We start from the raw sequence: 17,445 nt of genomic DNA, 5'->3' as shown, positions 1-17,445 counted from the left end.
TTTGAGGAGTGATCATTCCTTACTAAAGAACAACTGAGGCAAATCCGGCACCATTTCAGCAGGAAGTGGTCACCTTGCTGTGGACAAGAACATGCTGTTAGTCGTAAATGTGTGGTGGGTCATCGCCACATGTCTTCTAGTACAAGCACAGCCTTAACTGACTAACCACATGATTGTTCTACATGATTCAAGAGGCGCGTTTGATCATGGCTGCCTCAAGCTCTCATTATCAAGCTCTTTAAAATGCACTTATACTGTTACGTCCATTTTTTATTTTGGTCGACTGTGATCACTTTTACCAAATGTTTTGTCTTTAAACAAAGAGTTACAGAAATTTACTTCGATTCAGTACTTCCACTAAAAAGTGGAAGTTTATGCATTTACGATGGAAGTCCTTTTTTTTTTTTCCCCCTCTAAATTATTTTCTGCGATAATCAAAAGCATGTCATCGATGCTGTCCATTGAGCTCAAAGTATTTAACCTGGAATATTCCTTTTAATATGGCGCTGATATTAGTGAGTTCCTTAAATTTGCATGCTTTGTATGGTCCCATTGAAATGTAGTACATGGTATTAAGCAGGGGCGATCACAATTACTTATTTTGCGGGCAAAATCCAGCCATGCAATCTGGAGATTCCTTATGTAGGTTTCGCTCATGTTCAAGCTTGCTGCATTGACCAACAGAAAGCTGCTTGTTTTGCTTGATTTTTGAAGCACAGCTCACTTCTGTAAATAAAACACTGTGACCGAGCATTCGTGAAGGGTTCGCCTAAAATAAGAACAATAATCGAGAGCCGTCTGAACTCTTCTCGACTTCATTAAGCATCACACATGTGAGAGGACAAGGCCGAAAAACCCGCGACACTCCAGTACAAAAGTGCGCATGACGAGGGGAAAATGCATTGCGCGCACACATATAACAAGCGCCAGTACATCCAGAATTAATGCATCATAACAGAATCAAAGTTTTCTGTTACAACGCCATCTGCGGAAACGACCGATTACGATTAGTCACGTGGGTTTAATGTTCGCTACGTCAAAATTTATTCTGCAAATGCGTTTCCATCTCCAATTATTCGCATCGACTCTTTCGCACAAGTCAAAAAACACCAAGCGAGCGTACATTTTTCTTTTTTTTTTTTTTGCAGATTTTTATTCCATATTTGGTTTTCTATCACTCATTTCTAATGTACGGAAGTGGATTAGGCCCAAGCAATAATTAAAAAAATAAAACCATCTCGAGATTAAAGTTGTTAAATTTCAAGAAAAAACTCGTTAAAAATTTCGAGAAAAAAGTCGAGAGAAAATGTTGAGAATAAAGTCATTAAATTACGAGAAAAAAGTTGTTAAATTACGAGAACAAATTCGTTAAATTATGAGAAAAATGTCGTTAAATTTCGAGAAAAAAGTCGAGATAAAATGTTGAGAATAAAGTTGTTAAATTACGAGAAAAACGCGTAAAAAATTTTGAGAAAAAGGTCGAGATAAAATGTTGAGAATAAAGTCATTAAATTACGAGAAAAAAGTTGTTAAATTACGAGAACAAATTCGTTAAATTGAGAAAAATGTTGTTAAATTTCGAGAAAAAAGTCGAGATAAAATGTTGAGAATAAAGTTGTTAAATTACGAGAAAAAACTCGTTAAAAATTTCGAGAAAAAGGTCGAGATAAAATGTTGAGAATAAAGTCATTAAATTACGAGAAAAAAGTTGTTAAATTACGAGAACAAATTCGTTAAATTATGAGAAAAATGTCGTTAAATTTTGAGAAAAAAGTCGAAATAAAATGTTGAGAATAAAGTCGTTAAATTGAGAAAAAAGTCGTTAAATTATGAGAAAAATGTCATTAAATTTTGAGAAAAATGTCGAAATAAAATGTTGAAAATAAAGTCATTAAATTATGAGAAAAAAGTTGTTAAATTACGAGAACAAATTCGTTAAATTATGAGAAAAATGTTGTTAAATTTCGAGAAAAAAGTCGAGATAAAATGTTGAGAATAAAGTTGTTAAATTAAGAGAAAAAACTCGTTAAAAATTTCGAGAAAAAGGTCGAGATAAAATGTTGAGAATAAAGTCATTAAATTACGAGAAAAAAGTTGTTAAATTACGAGAACAAATTCGTTAAATTATGAGAAAAATGTCGTTAAATTTTGAGAAAAAAGTCGAAATAAAATGTTGAGAATAAAGTCGTTAAATTGAGAAAAAAGTCGTTAAATTATGAGAAAAATGTCATTAAATTTTGAGAAAAATGTCGAAATAAAATGTTGAAAATAAAGTCATTAAATTATGAGAAAAAAGTCGTTAAATTTCGAGAACAAATTCGTTAAATTTTCTCATAATTTAATGACTTTATTCTCAACATTTTATCTCTACTTTTTTTCTCGAAATTTTACGAGTTTTTTCTCGTAATTTAATGAGTTTATTCTCAACATTTTTTCTTGACTTTTTTCTTGGAATTTAACGAGTTTTTTCTTGAAATTTAACAACTTTAATTTCGAGATGGTTTTATTTTTTTATTAGTGCTTGGCCCTAATCCTCTTCCGTACTAATGTGATACTTCAAAATGTGCATTAAAAACAAGGGTGATGGAAACAGTCTGTTCACAATTTCGCAATTTGTTCAAATGATCGTGCAAAATTTTGCTTATGTGACGCACCTTTAAGCAGCTTTCTGTGGATCAATGTGGCAAATTTGTTTGACCAAACTGAATGAGCGAAATCTGCGTGGCAAACTTTTTCGCCCTCGCACAAATAGATTTTGCCATGCGACAGGGAATTTTATGTCAGGGTGAGATATCTCCACATATTTCACAACGGGTTCAAATCGCCTTATTGACCAACAGAATGCTGCTTGGTTTGAAAGACAGTGGACCTATTTTTAAAGCTGCAGTTCGTAACTTTTTTTTTGTGTGTGTTCAAAATTTACATACTTAGTACATCATGAATCGTACATCATTAGACCGGTCAGGTCGGCACCGTTGCGGAGTTGCACAGTACCTGCGCGACTCGTCATAGACATAAACAGAGAGAAGTTGCTCCGGCTACAATGTTCTTCCGCAAGATGCATGCAGTTGTTCATTAACCGCTAGAGCGCCAAAAGTTACAGACTGCAGCTTTAACTGCAAAATTGTGAAGCACCTTTTAAGCAGCTTCCTGTGGGTCAATGCGGCAATTATTGTTTGGCAAATTTTTGCATGCAAAATCCAATCATTTCAATAGAAATCCACGCGATAGGGAATTTTGTGTAGGGGCGTTAGATTTCCCCATGCTCAAATTGATCATGTGAATTCGCCTTGTTGAACAACAGAACGCTGCTTGGTTTGAAAGTGACTTCTGTGTGAGCTGTGCTTCATACATCGCTACACTATTCGCAATTTCGCAACATTTTCAAATCGATCTTGGTTTGAAAGACAATGGACCTATTTTTAACTGCAAAATGTTGCTAATGTGATGCACCTTTAAGCATCTTTCTGTTGGTCAAATTTGTTTGACAAAATTGAACGAGCAAAATCTGTGCGGCAAACTTTTCCGCCCTCACACGAAACCCCTGATAGTGCGGATTCCTATTAAAATGACAGAGAAATTTCGCCAAGCTAAATCCAGTTATTTCAATTTTGGTGCAGATTTTGCAACAGGTTGAAGTCGATCATGTGAATTCGTCTTCATACATCGCTAGACAAAGGACTTTTTTGCCCGCAAAATTTCGCTGATGTGATGCGCCTGTAGAACAACACTGAGCCAGGTAATATTCGATGGCTTATGTAGTGGAATTTGGTAGCATTTCATATCCAAATATCATTATGGAGTGCATTTGAAGAGTAGTTCAAAAAAGTACTGCATACCAGTTGTTGCTTAGTAACCAGTGTGATTTGTTCATTCATAAATACTGTATATCTGGATCATCTATGCTGTAAATAAGATTGAATTTGTCTATCAGAGTGTTTGGGGGGAGGGCTGCTTGTTGGTTTTAAAGATTATAATTAAAGTCTGCTTGTTTTTTATGTTTTTTTCTGTTGTCTCTGTTTTGTGTGGGAGTGACAGTAAGCAAGTTGCATTTTTGTTCAAAATGTTTATTCAAAATAGAAACCAGTTATCTCTATTTCTAAGGTGACAGATGCATAAAACATGACATTCATAGGGAAATAAAATACTTCAAACCTGATCTTTGTAAGAAAATGCAACCATTTTATGAGGTGGGTATTTTGTTTGAATTCATACAATGCGACTAGTACGACTACTAACCGTCAGTAACACAAAAACGGGTGATATGAATGACATTGTACAAATTCATATGAAATAACCACCATTCCGAATTGTCATAAGAGTGCACTCTTAGAAGAAAAGGTTCTATATAGAACCTTCAAGGGTTATTTCAGGTGCTTCATACAGTATATAGAACCTTTTAGGGGTTCTCATCATGGGACAATTTTAATTCATTTTTTTATTTAATTGTAATAAAATTACGAATTAAGCAGCTTGTAAACATTATCACTGAAAATCTGAATCTGAAATAACCCATTAAACTTGAAAGTGTTATGCAATCATTTAAGACAATTCACCTTATATACAAACCTTTTGGAATAAAAGGTTATTTGAGAATTGTTAGGATTCTATATAGAACCACACTGAACCTTCTTCTCTAAGAGTGTTGAATACTCTGGTTCAACAGAATCTGGTTTAGAGCATAAAGGTCTGGTCTGCCATCTACTTCATCTACTATATTTTTGAGAAATGTTTGAGTAAGCTGAAAAATGACAATCTTTAGAGGTTCACATTTTTTTTTTTTTTTTTACTTTTATGACCTTAATTTTTTTATTGAGCTCCCCAATATTATATGTAATAAGTATGTATTAGTATAGTATATATATTATTGAAATTTTTCTATATAATTTAAATTAGTATATATTTTGTATTTTACATTTCCAAGTCAGTAGCCCTATTGAAATAATCAATTTTCTTATGATTATTTTATTATTCTTGATTTATTTTTTAAATGTTCCCATTATTAATTCCACAATTGCATATTAAATGTACAGTTCCCCCATTCTAAGGTGCATTTGTTTCCTCTTTTAAGGAATGAAGATGATTAAATAACAATTTGATTACAGTAATTGCAAAAAGTCCCATGATCTTGTGCATGAATCTTTCATTATAGAAATCACACAGAACTAAATTAAACACGTAACTGTATTAAATGTCAAAACATTTTAAGTTAACACATTATTTAAAATTTGTCATTGTTTTCAATCTCACAAACCACCTGTATTTTATGGAGTGACATTTAAAAAAAGATTAAGAAATAAGCATTATTTGCTTAAAATGCATTATTTTAACACAAATGATAACATATAAGTTAAAATGAATGCAAGTATATTAATCATCAGCCTACTAATTTTATAACTATAGTATTATTCATCTTTTACATTATAATTCATATAAAATCTTGTATATCATTTAATTCATATTCTAGTTTTTTGGGGGGTTTTTTGGAATGGAATTGCTCTGTTTTTCTTTGCCCATCTCATTAAAAATACATTTGGTAACACAATTTGCTTCCATCTTTATCATTTATTGTATTGTATCTATATAACTGGCACATATTCATGAATATATTTGCATAATCGTCAGTATTCGATAGATGGCAGTAGAGTACATGGGGAAAAAAAGTCAGTCACTGATCGGAAGCTCTCAACATGTAACACGCATCTATTTGAAGTAGTTTTCAGTTGCTTTATTTCACCTTCATGGATATATACACTGACAGAAACACATACGTGACAGTAACAGCACTTCTATCAATCTCACAGGGACAAATAGGCAGATCTAGAATACTTTGGACTAAGGCAGAAGGGACAATAAAAGAAAGACGATATAAAACACACGTACAAAATAAAGACGATTCTCGAACTGTAATGGAACGTTTCAAGGCTGAGCAGCTACCGTAGAGCTCTTGGCGCGAGGGACCAGCGCCACAAAAGGGGAAATTAAAAGTAAGACCATCTTTTGTCGTTTCCCCCGAGCTCCATTCTTCCACCCAGCCTTGTTCTCTAAACCTCTCGCTAATCGCTGGCTCCAGTTCCCACAAAGCAATGCAATTACAAAGAGCAGCAACTGAGACTTTAGATGCTTGGAATGACGGGTTAGATCATACAATTACACTTAAAATAGATGCATTTATAATGTATATATGTACACAATACAAACAACCTTCACAGATTTTGATTTGACATACTGAACATTAATGTTTGGAGAGGAATTGTTTGATAAAATCAAGTTTTATCACTGCTATAAAGTAGTGCAGCCCATTATTTTCCAATTATAGAAGCGACGGCAGTTTTTTGCCAACGTGATTAATTGCGTTAGTGTTAATGAACGGGCTTGGAGAGGTTGCCAGTCGGACACACTGAAGTCTTCTGTTCTAAAAAATTGCTGAAGTATTCAATTCTGACTATGCCAAAGAATAATTAGGTCAATAACCAGGAAGGTTTTTACAAATGCATAGCTGCTTTAAAAATTACGATCAAGTTAAAGAACAGAACGGCAACATCCTTCATCGTATATATGTGAGATTTAAAGAAATGGTGAAATGTTTGTGGATGTATTTGAGCAAGACGACACCCATATGTACAAATAATATGGCTTGGCTGCAGCTGGGGTGGGCGGAGCCTGCTGCAATGGTGCTTGATTGAGTGACAGGTTGGACACCAGTAGGCTCTTTTACTCCAGAGACTGCAGCATGAGCAGCTGCTTCAGCACCTTCGTCTGGCTCGTCTCTCTGATCTCTCCTGCCAGAAACATCTCGTCCACCACCGTATAGACCTGAAACACAACAGCAGCATTTAGTCTCGTTCAAAAATGTAACTAACACTCTAGGCCGGGTGTCCACCAAAGCATTTTTTCCGAGGCTAGCATATTTTTCCGGCGCCGCGTTTTTAAAACGCCAGGAGTGCGACGAGGTGCTGAGCGTCTATTTCAACGAAACAAAATAATTTAAAACGAGCTAGAACAAATACTTTGCATTGCATTGTATATCGACATTTTCTTATATAGAAACTGTACAGAAACAAACTATGTGTAATGAGATACTAGTAGCCTAAGGGGCTGTTCACACAGAAAGCGTTTTTCTATTGCTACTTTTCCATTGTTTTTCTATGTAAATGCGCTAGACGGACGAGCAAAACCGCGCTCGCTTCTTGCGTCTTTTGCAGCATCTTGCGCGTGACATGGCGTTCTAAAAACGTGACGCTCAAGTTAAAATCAGTTCAACTTTTAAAAAAACACATCTCGAGATTTTGCGATTTTTTTCCATTCCACTGCCCGCGTTTCGCGTTTTTCAAAGCATGACATAACGGTCATGCACATTCTAGCGCGTTTACATGCAATGTAAACAATGGAAAAATAGGGCCCTATAAAATCCGTATTATTATTTCCCAAATTACATTTTTTCCCAAATTCCGTTTTTTCCATTTTAATTTTTCTGGATTCCGTTTTTTTTCCGTTTTATTTATTTTTTGACTCCATTTTAATGGTTAAATTAAATTTTAGTAATCAAAAAGCATGTCTAATTTATTGAAATAATGAATCTTGTCCAATTTACCAACAATTTAATAAAAGTTTAACAAAAAAATTACACTTTTTTTTTTTTTTTTTAGGGCCCTAGGTTTTATTCTTTCCCCTCAAATTAGATTTTTTACTAAATTCTGTTTTCTGGATTCCATTTTAATGGTTTAATTCCATTTTAATAATCAAAAAGCATGTCTAATTAATTTAATTCTTAAAAACAACAATATTAATTAATTTAAAAAATATATTTTTATGAATTTTTTTGCAGAAGTTCTGTTATGTATTTACATTTTTCTGGCAATCAAATGAACGCATACCATTTAATTAATCTTTTAATCATGAAATTAAACTTTTTTGTTAAACAATGTGCTGCACAACAGAGCTTTACTGTTAAAATTAAAACATGGAAGAAACACTGAGATTGTTTAAAATATATTTTAATAATGTATTATTAAATTAAATTATCTAAATTCTACTGTACAACAGTAATATGTTTCTGTCAAGTTAAATCGAACTTTTATTTTGACGGTTTGCCTAGAGCTTTGAGTTTCTCTGTGTTTATGACGGTAGTTTTCTCAAACGAAGCGGTTAAATGCTGAATGAAGTGACTTTCAGAGCAGCTCTGGAGATGAATTCGTGCGTTCATATAGTGAGGCGACAGAGGACGAAAACACCGCGAGCGTCACATGTGCTTCAGCGTGCGTGCGCCCCCGCGCGAGTGTGTGTGAGGCGGTGTGAGGTAAATGAAACTGCGCTTCCGCATCATTCATTTCAGAGGCACACAGGCATGCAGGATTCATGTTTAAATAGTCTTTTTGCGGTTTAATATTCAGTCACTAGTCTATATCGCGATTTAATTTATGTGTACTGACCTGCTTTTAATTCATTCATCAAAAATTTGACAAATTCCGTGACATTCCGAGTTATATTATAGTAAATTCCGTTTTTATGACTGGATTCCGCGATTCCGTGATTGCGGAAATTATAGGGCCCTAGAAAAGTAGCACTGGAATAGAAAAACACATTCTTCTATTTCAATGCTACTTTTCGCCACGTTTCACCACGTTTTTAAGACGCCATGTCAAGTTAAAAGAATTTCAACTTTTACATGCAGCGCCACTCATCAATGTGAGTTACAAAACCAATCACGAACTCTGGAGGTGTTTGGGCCTCTGAATAAAACTGAGGTGTTTTTTGAGCTCCATACTCTCCTATATTATACTATATGAACCATAAAAGCCTGATGTATTAAAGGTCCCGTTCTTCGTGATCCCATGTTTCAAACTTTAGTTAGTGTGTAATGTTGTTGTTAGAGTATAAATAAAATCTGTAAAATTTTAAAGCTCAAAGTTCAATGCCAAGCGAGATATTTTATTTAACAGAAGTCGCCTACATCGAACGGCCAGTTTGGACTACATCCCTCTACTTCCTTCTTTAATGACGTCACTAAAACAGTTTTTTGACTAACCTCCGCCCACAGGAATACACAAGAGTTGCGTTTGTAGAGTGTGTTTGTCGCCATGTCGTCGAAACGCTGTTATTTTCATCCCGCAGTCCAATCACCGGGTCTGATTCCGGCTCAGATTGATAGGGTAAAATTAAAGACATGTTTACAATAACACTGAGCGCGTGCATCTCCACGTTATGGTAAGAGGCGTGACCTTTCCGGGCACGGTGCGCTCAGAGCTGTCGAATCACAACACAGGAACCGCTGGCACAATCAGAACTCGTTACGTATTTCTGAAGGAGGGACTTCATAGAACAAGGAAGTCATCAGCCCGTTTTTATGACAGTGGAAACAGCGGTATACAGATAAGTAAATTATGTGAAAAATACTGTGTTTTTTTTACACGCGAAACATGAACACAGGTTATATTGCACACTATAAACACAATCAAAGCTTCAAAAAACCACGAAAAACGGGACCTTTAAATATAATACTCAAAGAATATACACATATTCAATAAATTGTTCCATTTTTAAAATAATTATATTTCTAACAATTATTACATATGTCATATGCTTTACATGGTTAAAAAGAAAAAAAAAAAATCTCATGAGCATGCTTTTGGTGTGGGCCAAACTGTTCATGCAGTGGGTGGAATTAAAAATACATCAGATAATTAGCTCAGCAGAAATCAAATGCAATTATCCAAGGTAACTTTATAATTACTTCTACTCATTCTGAATGGATGTGGATGTTCTTAATTGTATGACTCTTGCAATTATGCATCAAATAACTGTTGCCATGGAGCTGCATTGCTGCTGAAACAGAGAGCTAATTACATATTTTTCTCATACTAGTTTTCCCCCCCTGCTTTGGATGTTTTTCTGTCAGTGAAGCTTCTCTAAATGTTCCTCTTAAAGAAACACTTCATGGGTAGATGTAACCAGGCATTTACCTTAACAATAAGGCCTCTGATTGGTTAAGGCAAGTCATGCTGCATCACATCAAACAAATGTTTTTGAAAGAAATTAATACTTTTATTCACCAAGGGTGCATTGAATTGATCAAAAGTGACAGTAAAGACATTTATATAATGTGTCATCTGTCACGATCTATAAAAGTGTCATGATTTCCACAAAAATATGAAGCAGTTTTCAACATTGATAATAATCAGAAATGTTTCTTGAGCAGCAATTCAGCATATTAGAATGATTTCAGAAGGATCATGTGACACTGAAGACTGGAGTAATAATGCTGAAAATTTGTTTCCTCCTTCTTATGTAAATCTCATTGGTTTAAAAGACCTCCGAAAAACAGGCGAATCTCAACATAACACCGACTGTTACGTAACAGTCGGGATCATTAATATGTACGCCCCCAATATTTGCAAATGCCAGCCCATGTTCAAGGCATTAGACAAGAGCAGCCAGTATTAACGTCTGGATCTGTGCACAGCTGAATCATCAGACTAGGTAAGCAAGCAAGAACAATAGCGAAAAATGGCAGATGGAGCAATAATAACTGACATGATCCATGATATTTTTAGTGATATTTGTAAACTGTCTTTCTAAATGTTTCGTTAGCATGTTGCTAATGTACTGTTAAATGTGGTTAAAGTTACCATCGTTTCTTACTGTCTCACGGAGACAAGAGCCGTCGTTATTTTCATTATTAAACACTTGCAGTCTGTATAATTCATAAACACAACTTCATTCTTTGTAAATCTCTCCAAAAGTGTGTAATGTTAGCTTTAGCCACGGAGCACTATCAAACTCATTCAGAATCAAATGTAAACAAATAAATACCATACTTACGCGATTAGACATGCTGCATGACGAACACTTTGTAAAGATCCATTTTGAGGGTTATATTAGCTGTGAGAACTTTGTTTATGCAATGATAGAGTCAAGAGCTCGGGAGGGGCGCGAGCAATTAAAGGGGCCGCAGCCTGAATCGGCGCATTTTTAATGATGCCCCAAAATAGGCAGTTAAAAAAAATTAATAAAAAAAAAAATCTATGGGGTATTTTGAGCTGAAACTTCACAGACACATTCAGGGGACACCTTAGACTTATATTACATCTTGTAAAAAAACGTTCAATGGCACCTTTAAAAAAAGTAGTGTATATATATATATATATATATATATATATATATATATATATATATAGATGCATTGTTTACAAAGTTTATTAAAGTTTATTTATTTTTTCTTCATTTTTAGCTATAATAATAATTTAGTCCTAATATACACTTACCTTGTAGAAATTGAAGACCAGGTCTAATTCACACACATTGTGGAAATACTCATTCAAAACCTGTGGAGGAAGAGAAATACAGATCAGGTCCAATTCATTCATCTACTCGTTTTTGTTTCAAAACGCTCTCAGTCCACACTAGCGTTTTCAAGTGATTTCCAAAAGTTTCTCACCCACACTGAAACGCGAGAAAACGCTAAAATCACCTCAGTGTGTATGCGTAAAACTTCATAAAAGCTCACTGAGATGATACAGACATAATAAAGTTCTCATGCTACTTTTCTGGCAGGATCATTTTATTTAGCCAAATATCTCCCCATTGAGTAACATTATTTTGCTTTTTCACAGAACTAAGATACAAACACTTGCTTGTATTTACTCTTGTATACTGTATGTTCACTATTTGTTCTTCCTTGTTTGTTTGCTTTATTTTTCGTGAAACATTAATTTGCTTCGCTTTAGCAATGATAAAATGACATCCACCCTTGCATTGCGTGTTTGTTTTAGGGGTGGAGCAATGAAGGGAGGGGTGTGTTTGTTTGTTTGTTTGGGTTGATTTGAGATATCACTTACTGCACCTTTAATCACATCAGTCTATCGTTCACCTCAATAAGTAGCAGCAAAACCAGTGCAGAGTAGCTGTTGACTGTTTTCGGTTGGTGACCCAGGCGTTTGTTTGTTCTTAATCCAGTGTTATTCAGCAAAGTGGGCTGGTTTGGGCAGAAATGAAGTGGGGATATGTTGGGGGAGTTGTTTACAGTGAGGGTCAGAGGAAGTCCTAGAATTCCATGTCACAATGTTCTTGAACTCCTGGCCGCTGGTTTCCCTCACGGACACATTCCATTTGTCTCTCAGACATGGAAAATTACACCCACAGAAGTGCTGCTCCAGCTCCTTTATTTACCTGGTGAGAGGTCTCGCTAAAGCTCATTTTATAATTCTTTGTGTTACATTAAATTGTATTTAGATTGGAAATGTATACGGTAAGCGTTAATGGATAGACTTACAATATATTCAATATTATTTTGTTGACTATATAAAATTACATAATAACAATGATTTTAATGTGCTTTTTAAAAGGTGCAGTATGTAATATTGACAGCTAGTGGTTGAAATGTGTACTGCAGACCAAATTCAAAATATTGGAGAGAGTCGTTTCACCCACCCTCTCCTCCTCGGACTTAAGCCCTGTCCAAATACCCACACTTACGGTCTATGCACTTGACCACTTGCCTACTTATATGACGTATTTCCTGTATTTGGCTCAAGTGTTCAAGTGGGCGTGAAGACTGCAAGTGTATGTAGAACTTTTGATTGCCCGATGGGACACACTCATAGTCTTGCAGAAAAAATGCAAGTGTTTACAGAGCTTTTTTTTTTTTTTAATTATTATTTTCAGTGCTTTGCATTTTAAAATACACTTCTAAATGTCTGTTCAGTGGTCGCTATGTAACTAACAGAAGACACAATATTAAAATTGTGGTGCTTCTTTAAGTGATAAAAAGCAGTTGCAAATGACGTACAAAATACACACAGCCTACCCATCTTTACCTCAATAAAATGTGCAACACTTATTTTACTACTAAATTATATGTAATAGCCTATATAATTAATTTAACTTACAGTCGAATGTTTTCCTTGACATCTCGCGATTTCGGGGCATGCGAGTTCCCGAACATAATGCATGATGGGATACACTTAGCCTCGAATAGCGCTCCGAAGCGGTATTCAAGATAGTGTGGGTTTAGTGTGAGTTAAGGGCACTGCACTTGGGCATTTTTAAGACATGGGACAGTCTTGCGCACTTACTTCCTGTCGCGTGCACGCGCTCTCAAGTGTGGGTATTTGGACAGGGCTTCAGCCTCAGCCTCAGACTTCACGCACATGGACCGCTGGCTGAACGTCTGATGCATATGGCACACTTAAAAGGTTAGTTCACCCAAAAATAAAAATAATGTCATTTATTACTCACCCTCATGTCGTTCTACACCCGTAAGACCTTCGTTCATCTTCAGAACACAAATTAAGATATTTTTGGTGAAATCCGATGGCTCAGTGAGACCTGCATAGACAGCAATGACATTTCCTCTCTCAAGATCCATTAAGGTACTAAAAACATATCTAAATCAGTTCATGTGAGTACAGTGGTTCAATATTAATATTATAAAGCGACGAGAATATTTTTGTGCACCAAAAAATAAAAAAAATAAATAACGACTTATATAATGATGGCCAATTTCAAAACACTGCTTCATGAAGTTTCGGAGCATAATGAATCAGTGTATCGAATCAGTGTATCAAATCAGCGGTTCGGAGCTCCAAAGTCACGTGATTTCAACAGTTTGGCGATTTGACACGTGATCCGAATCATGATTCGACACAAAAGATTCATAACACTCCGAAGCTTCCTGAAGCAGTGTTTTGAAATCGGCCATCATTATATAAGTCGTTATTTTGGGGGTTTTTGGCGCACCAAAAATATTCTCGTGGCTTTATAATATTAATATTGAACCACTGTACTCACATGAACTGATTTAAATATGTTTTTAGTACCTTTATGGATCTTGAGAGAGGAAATGTCATTGCTGGCTATGCAGGCCTCACTGAACCATCAGATTTCAACAAAAATATCTCAATTTGTGTTTCGAAGATGAACTTACAGGTGTAGAACAACATGAGGGTGAGTAATAAATGACATTATTTTAATTTTTGGGTGAACTAACCCTTTAACTGGAAACACTTCAGGAGAATCGAAGTCGTCACCTGGTTGGTTGAATTCTACAGGATGTCCTCTTGGGCGGTTTTTGTCTAATGAAAGCTGCGATAGAGTCCAGACCTTCTGCCGTCAGTCTGAAGGTCTGGCTACGCGAGACTACCTCAGACTCAACACTCACACAGGTTGCCAGATTGAGGAGACACAACAGAAACGAGCATAATTGACAATGGAAAGCGAAGAGCCTTACACGGTACGTTGATCAGCTAATGTATAGGTTTGCAATGTTTATTGCCAAGGCTTTTTAGGTCAGGTAGAATCTGTGATCTCTGACCCAGTTCGTTTGCTGGCTTCCATGGCTACAATACGCTGTTTTCTCCGCCAAACTGGCAACCCGGGGTGTCGAAATACTACTGGGTAAATTGGCAGTGGGCGGGATCACACAGACCAAAACAAAAACAGACATTCCGACACGGAAAACACTTGTTCACTGCTTAACATTTGAAATGCTTTGAAATCTTTGTAAAAAATAATTCCACTTCTGTATTTATGATTTGGGCACATAGAAAAAATTATTTTCCCATGTTTCCAATTAGTAAAAAAAAAAAAACTGAAAAACATGCTTGATTAGTTTTAACTCAATTCATTGTTCTGCTTGTTATTAAACATTTAGAATCGGTTTGTCGGTTTGTGGCTGTTTGGTCAAAATGATGATTCTTCTGATTTGGGGGTTAAATTACCCTTAAAGCCATTTCAGATCAAAAACGTTCATAAACATCAAGATTTTTTTTAGCTATATTGCTTTGAATGAAGTATTTCTTTAAAAGACTAGAAGCTTGATTATACTGGTATTTGTGGTAGAACAAGCACGCAATCACATTTAAACATTAATGAAAAGCACATTAATCATGCTGCACATTAAGAACCTTCATTAAAGTTAATCTCCTGACATTTTAAAGCTAGAAACCTGAACTTCCTGCATATCTCATTTTGATTTATGCTTCATAAAAGTGCATATAAGAGAGATTTTTAATTATGGATTCTGTGCAGCATAATCAATTTAATGATCAGGAAGCATGCTGATTACACCATTTAGCTGCTCGATTGAACGCATAACACATAGATAATGATTTTATATTTAATTTAGTGGGAGCCGAAAAGGATCAGTGTATACAGCAGTGGCCCAAAAAAAAACATTCAAGGAGATATTTGTTTTTAATGACCCTACAAGTTTGATTAAACCAAATTATGAGAAATATTTTATATTTTTAAAATATTTTAAATATGAGGGAAGAACAAGACACTAAACTTGGTTAAGGTGTTTAACTACAGCTACAGGCTTTATTTTACTAAGCTAGAAAATGCATAGGAAACCAAAAAGCTCACAGGAAAAAGCCTACATTGACTACAACATAATCAGTTATTAATATTTCATTGGTTCTCTCTTGTTTTTGCATTTCTTTGCATGATTGACAGGCTGGCCAAAAAATTATGTCCGTACAATTTGGCATGTCTCATTGCGTTATCACTAATAAAACAATCGACTCCAAGCACAACTATGCAATTTGCTTACAAAATCTTTAATAATGTTTGAATAAAGGGGGCAGATGTCAATTTTCCTAGGACAGACATCACTTTTGGCCACTCCTGTATATATAAAACTTTATAAACCTAGCTTCAGTATGATTTACCTCAACAAAGTTGTGAATAGCTTCCAGATAAGCCAGGTTATTGTCTGTCACATCCACACAGATGCAGAAGTACAGGCCGGCGTACCGCCTGTAAATGATCTTGAAGTTTCTGAACTGCAGAGGAAAACAATATATAACATCTAAGACCAATATATAAACACCTTTTTTACAAATCATTTTTGAAACTGAATACTTTTTGATGCCTCCAAAAATTATGATCCTCTTGTGAGGAACTTCCTTTCTAAAGCATAAAGGCAACTATATATACGAATGTAAAAACCTAGTAAGCATGATATTATAAAGACATTATTTAGTAAACCAAATAGTTGGCTTTTATTCTGTAATTTTACCAAATCAAAGATTAAAGAAATAACGTTTCTACCTGAAGGGAAACATCTTAATTTATTTACAGATCTTTTCACAATAAATATTGTTCCCAAGTCATTCTGAAAACCCCTGGATTAGATCTCCGTTCCTTGTGCATTACACTAATTATCTAACAGTGATGGACAGTAACGTCTCTGAACCACAGCTAGTGTAAAACGTTTAAAGTAAGTGTCTTACCTCTACAAAGTTGGTGTGTTTGGCATCACGGACTGTCACTACGGCGTGAACCTCTTCAATCAGCTTCTGCTTCTCATCATCATCAAACTGCATGTACCACTTGGCCAGCCTGGTCTTCCCTGCTCGATTCTGGATGAGGATAAAGCGGATCTGAGGAGGAAGAACAGGAGAAAAGTTTAGACCTAATCATTCAAGTCATGAATTTGACATAATCCGTGTTAGTATGTTTGTAGGCATAATGACAGTGCATTTTATTAGCATTTGAATAGCTCAAGATGCATAAGCCGCCATTATAAACGTATAATGCATTATATTATGTATATGAGAAGACATTATTCATTAGATACTAGACAGGTTATACATAGTTTGCGTCTAGGCATGAGCATTTAGCTTCATTCATTCAGCGTTATTCCTATTCTGACCCGAATTAGAGTAATGAAAGGCTGATTATTTTGTTCTCTTTGATATTATAGTCAATACATTATGTCTATATAATATGAATTATGACCTTGGTCGTGTTGTTATAATCGACATATATAACGTTACTAGCATGTTAGCCGAGAAGAACAGACACTCAAACTACCCAACATAACGATCCGAACAAGCAAAAATAGGCATCTGCACTTACCATTTTGCTCTGTATTTATCGTTTAATGTGTCCTGAGGTATTTTAATCAATGTTTAATTGATTTAATTACGAAATAAAGCAGCCTCGGCTTGGGTTAGGTTCTGTAGCCGCCCGCTATCTTCACCCGACAGGATGCGAGAAGAGGGCCGTTGGTGCTAGGAATGATGGGTAATGTAGTTTTGTCAGTTAGCTGTAAACATACATCGATATCAAGAGAATGCGCCTTTCCATACTACAATTACAATAGTACACCGCGGTTGAACTGTCGATGATAGCACATGACTTAAAGGTAACATTAAAACATTATAACTTAGATGTTTAATATGGCTTTTGCTTGGGATTAGTTACTAAATAGAGCCCAAGGCGCATGTAAATAATAATAACGTTAAATAATATTAATTGACAGCTTTTATGAACATTAATCCAGAGGGTTTCAACGTTTACAGAACCTAAATAGCTCGACTTTTCTTTAAAAAAATTATATACCTATGGCTATTATTATGTAGACTACCACGTTTTGACATTTTTCAAATATTTCTGTTCTTTATTATTATTATTATTATTATTAATGATAAGTTATTATAC

General features: G+C 35.2%; 1 protein-coding gene across 1 annotated transcript; it reads right to left on the bottom strand.

Annotated features, from left to right (window-relative positions):
• Positions 1 to 5,713: 5,713 nt before the first annotated feature.
• On the bottom strand, positions 5,714 to 17,025 carry ap2s1 (adaptor related protein complex 2 subunit sigma 1). The gene is made up of 5 exons (XM_048160435.1): positions 16,861 to 17,025; positions 16,233 to 16,382; positions 15,669 to 15,782; positions 11,265 to 11,324; positions 5,714 to 6,816 (listed from the first exon to the last, which is right to left on the bottom strand). Exons 1-5 carry the CDS (start codon positions 16,861 to 16,863, stop codon positions 6,715 to 6,717), a joined length of 429 nt encoding a protein of 142 aa, XP_048016392.1. The 5' UTR covers positions 16,864 to 17,025; the 3' UTR covers positions 5,714 to 6,714.
• Between the last annotated feature and the right edge of the window lie 420 nt (positions 17,026 to 17,445).

This window comes from Megalobrama amblycephala, linkage group LG16 (genome assembly GCF_018812025.1).
Source record: "Megalobrama amblycephala isolate DHTTF-2021 linkage group LG16, ASM1881202v1, whole genome shotgun sequence".
NCBI classification, from domain to species: domain Eukaryota; kingdom Metazoa; phylum Chordata; class Actinopteri; order Cypriniformes; family Xenocyprididae; genus Megalobrama; species Megalobrama amblycephala.
Note: the sequence above shows the minus strand (reverse complement) of the source record. Positions and strands in the feature narration are given on the sequence as shown.

Bases quoted from the DNA above. Each gene is read 5' to 3' on its own strand.
- ap2s1 (XM_048160435.1), bottom strand. The intron at 11,325-15,668 runs GTAAATCATACT...CTTCCTCCACAG, and splicing joins CTATTCACAACTTTGTTGAG to GTTTTGAATGAGTATTTCCA. The intron at 6,817-11,264 runs GTAAGTGTATAT...GTTGTGTTTCAG, and splicing joins TGGTCTTCAATTTCTACAAG to GTCTATACGGTGGTGGACGA.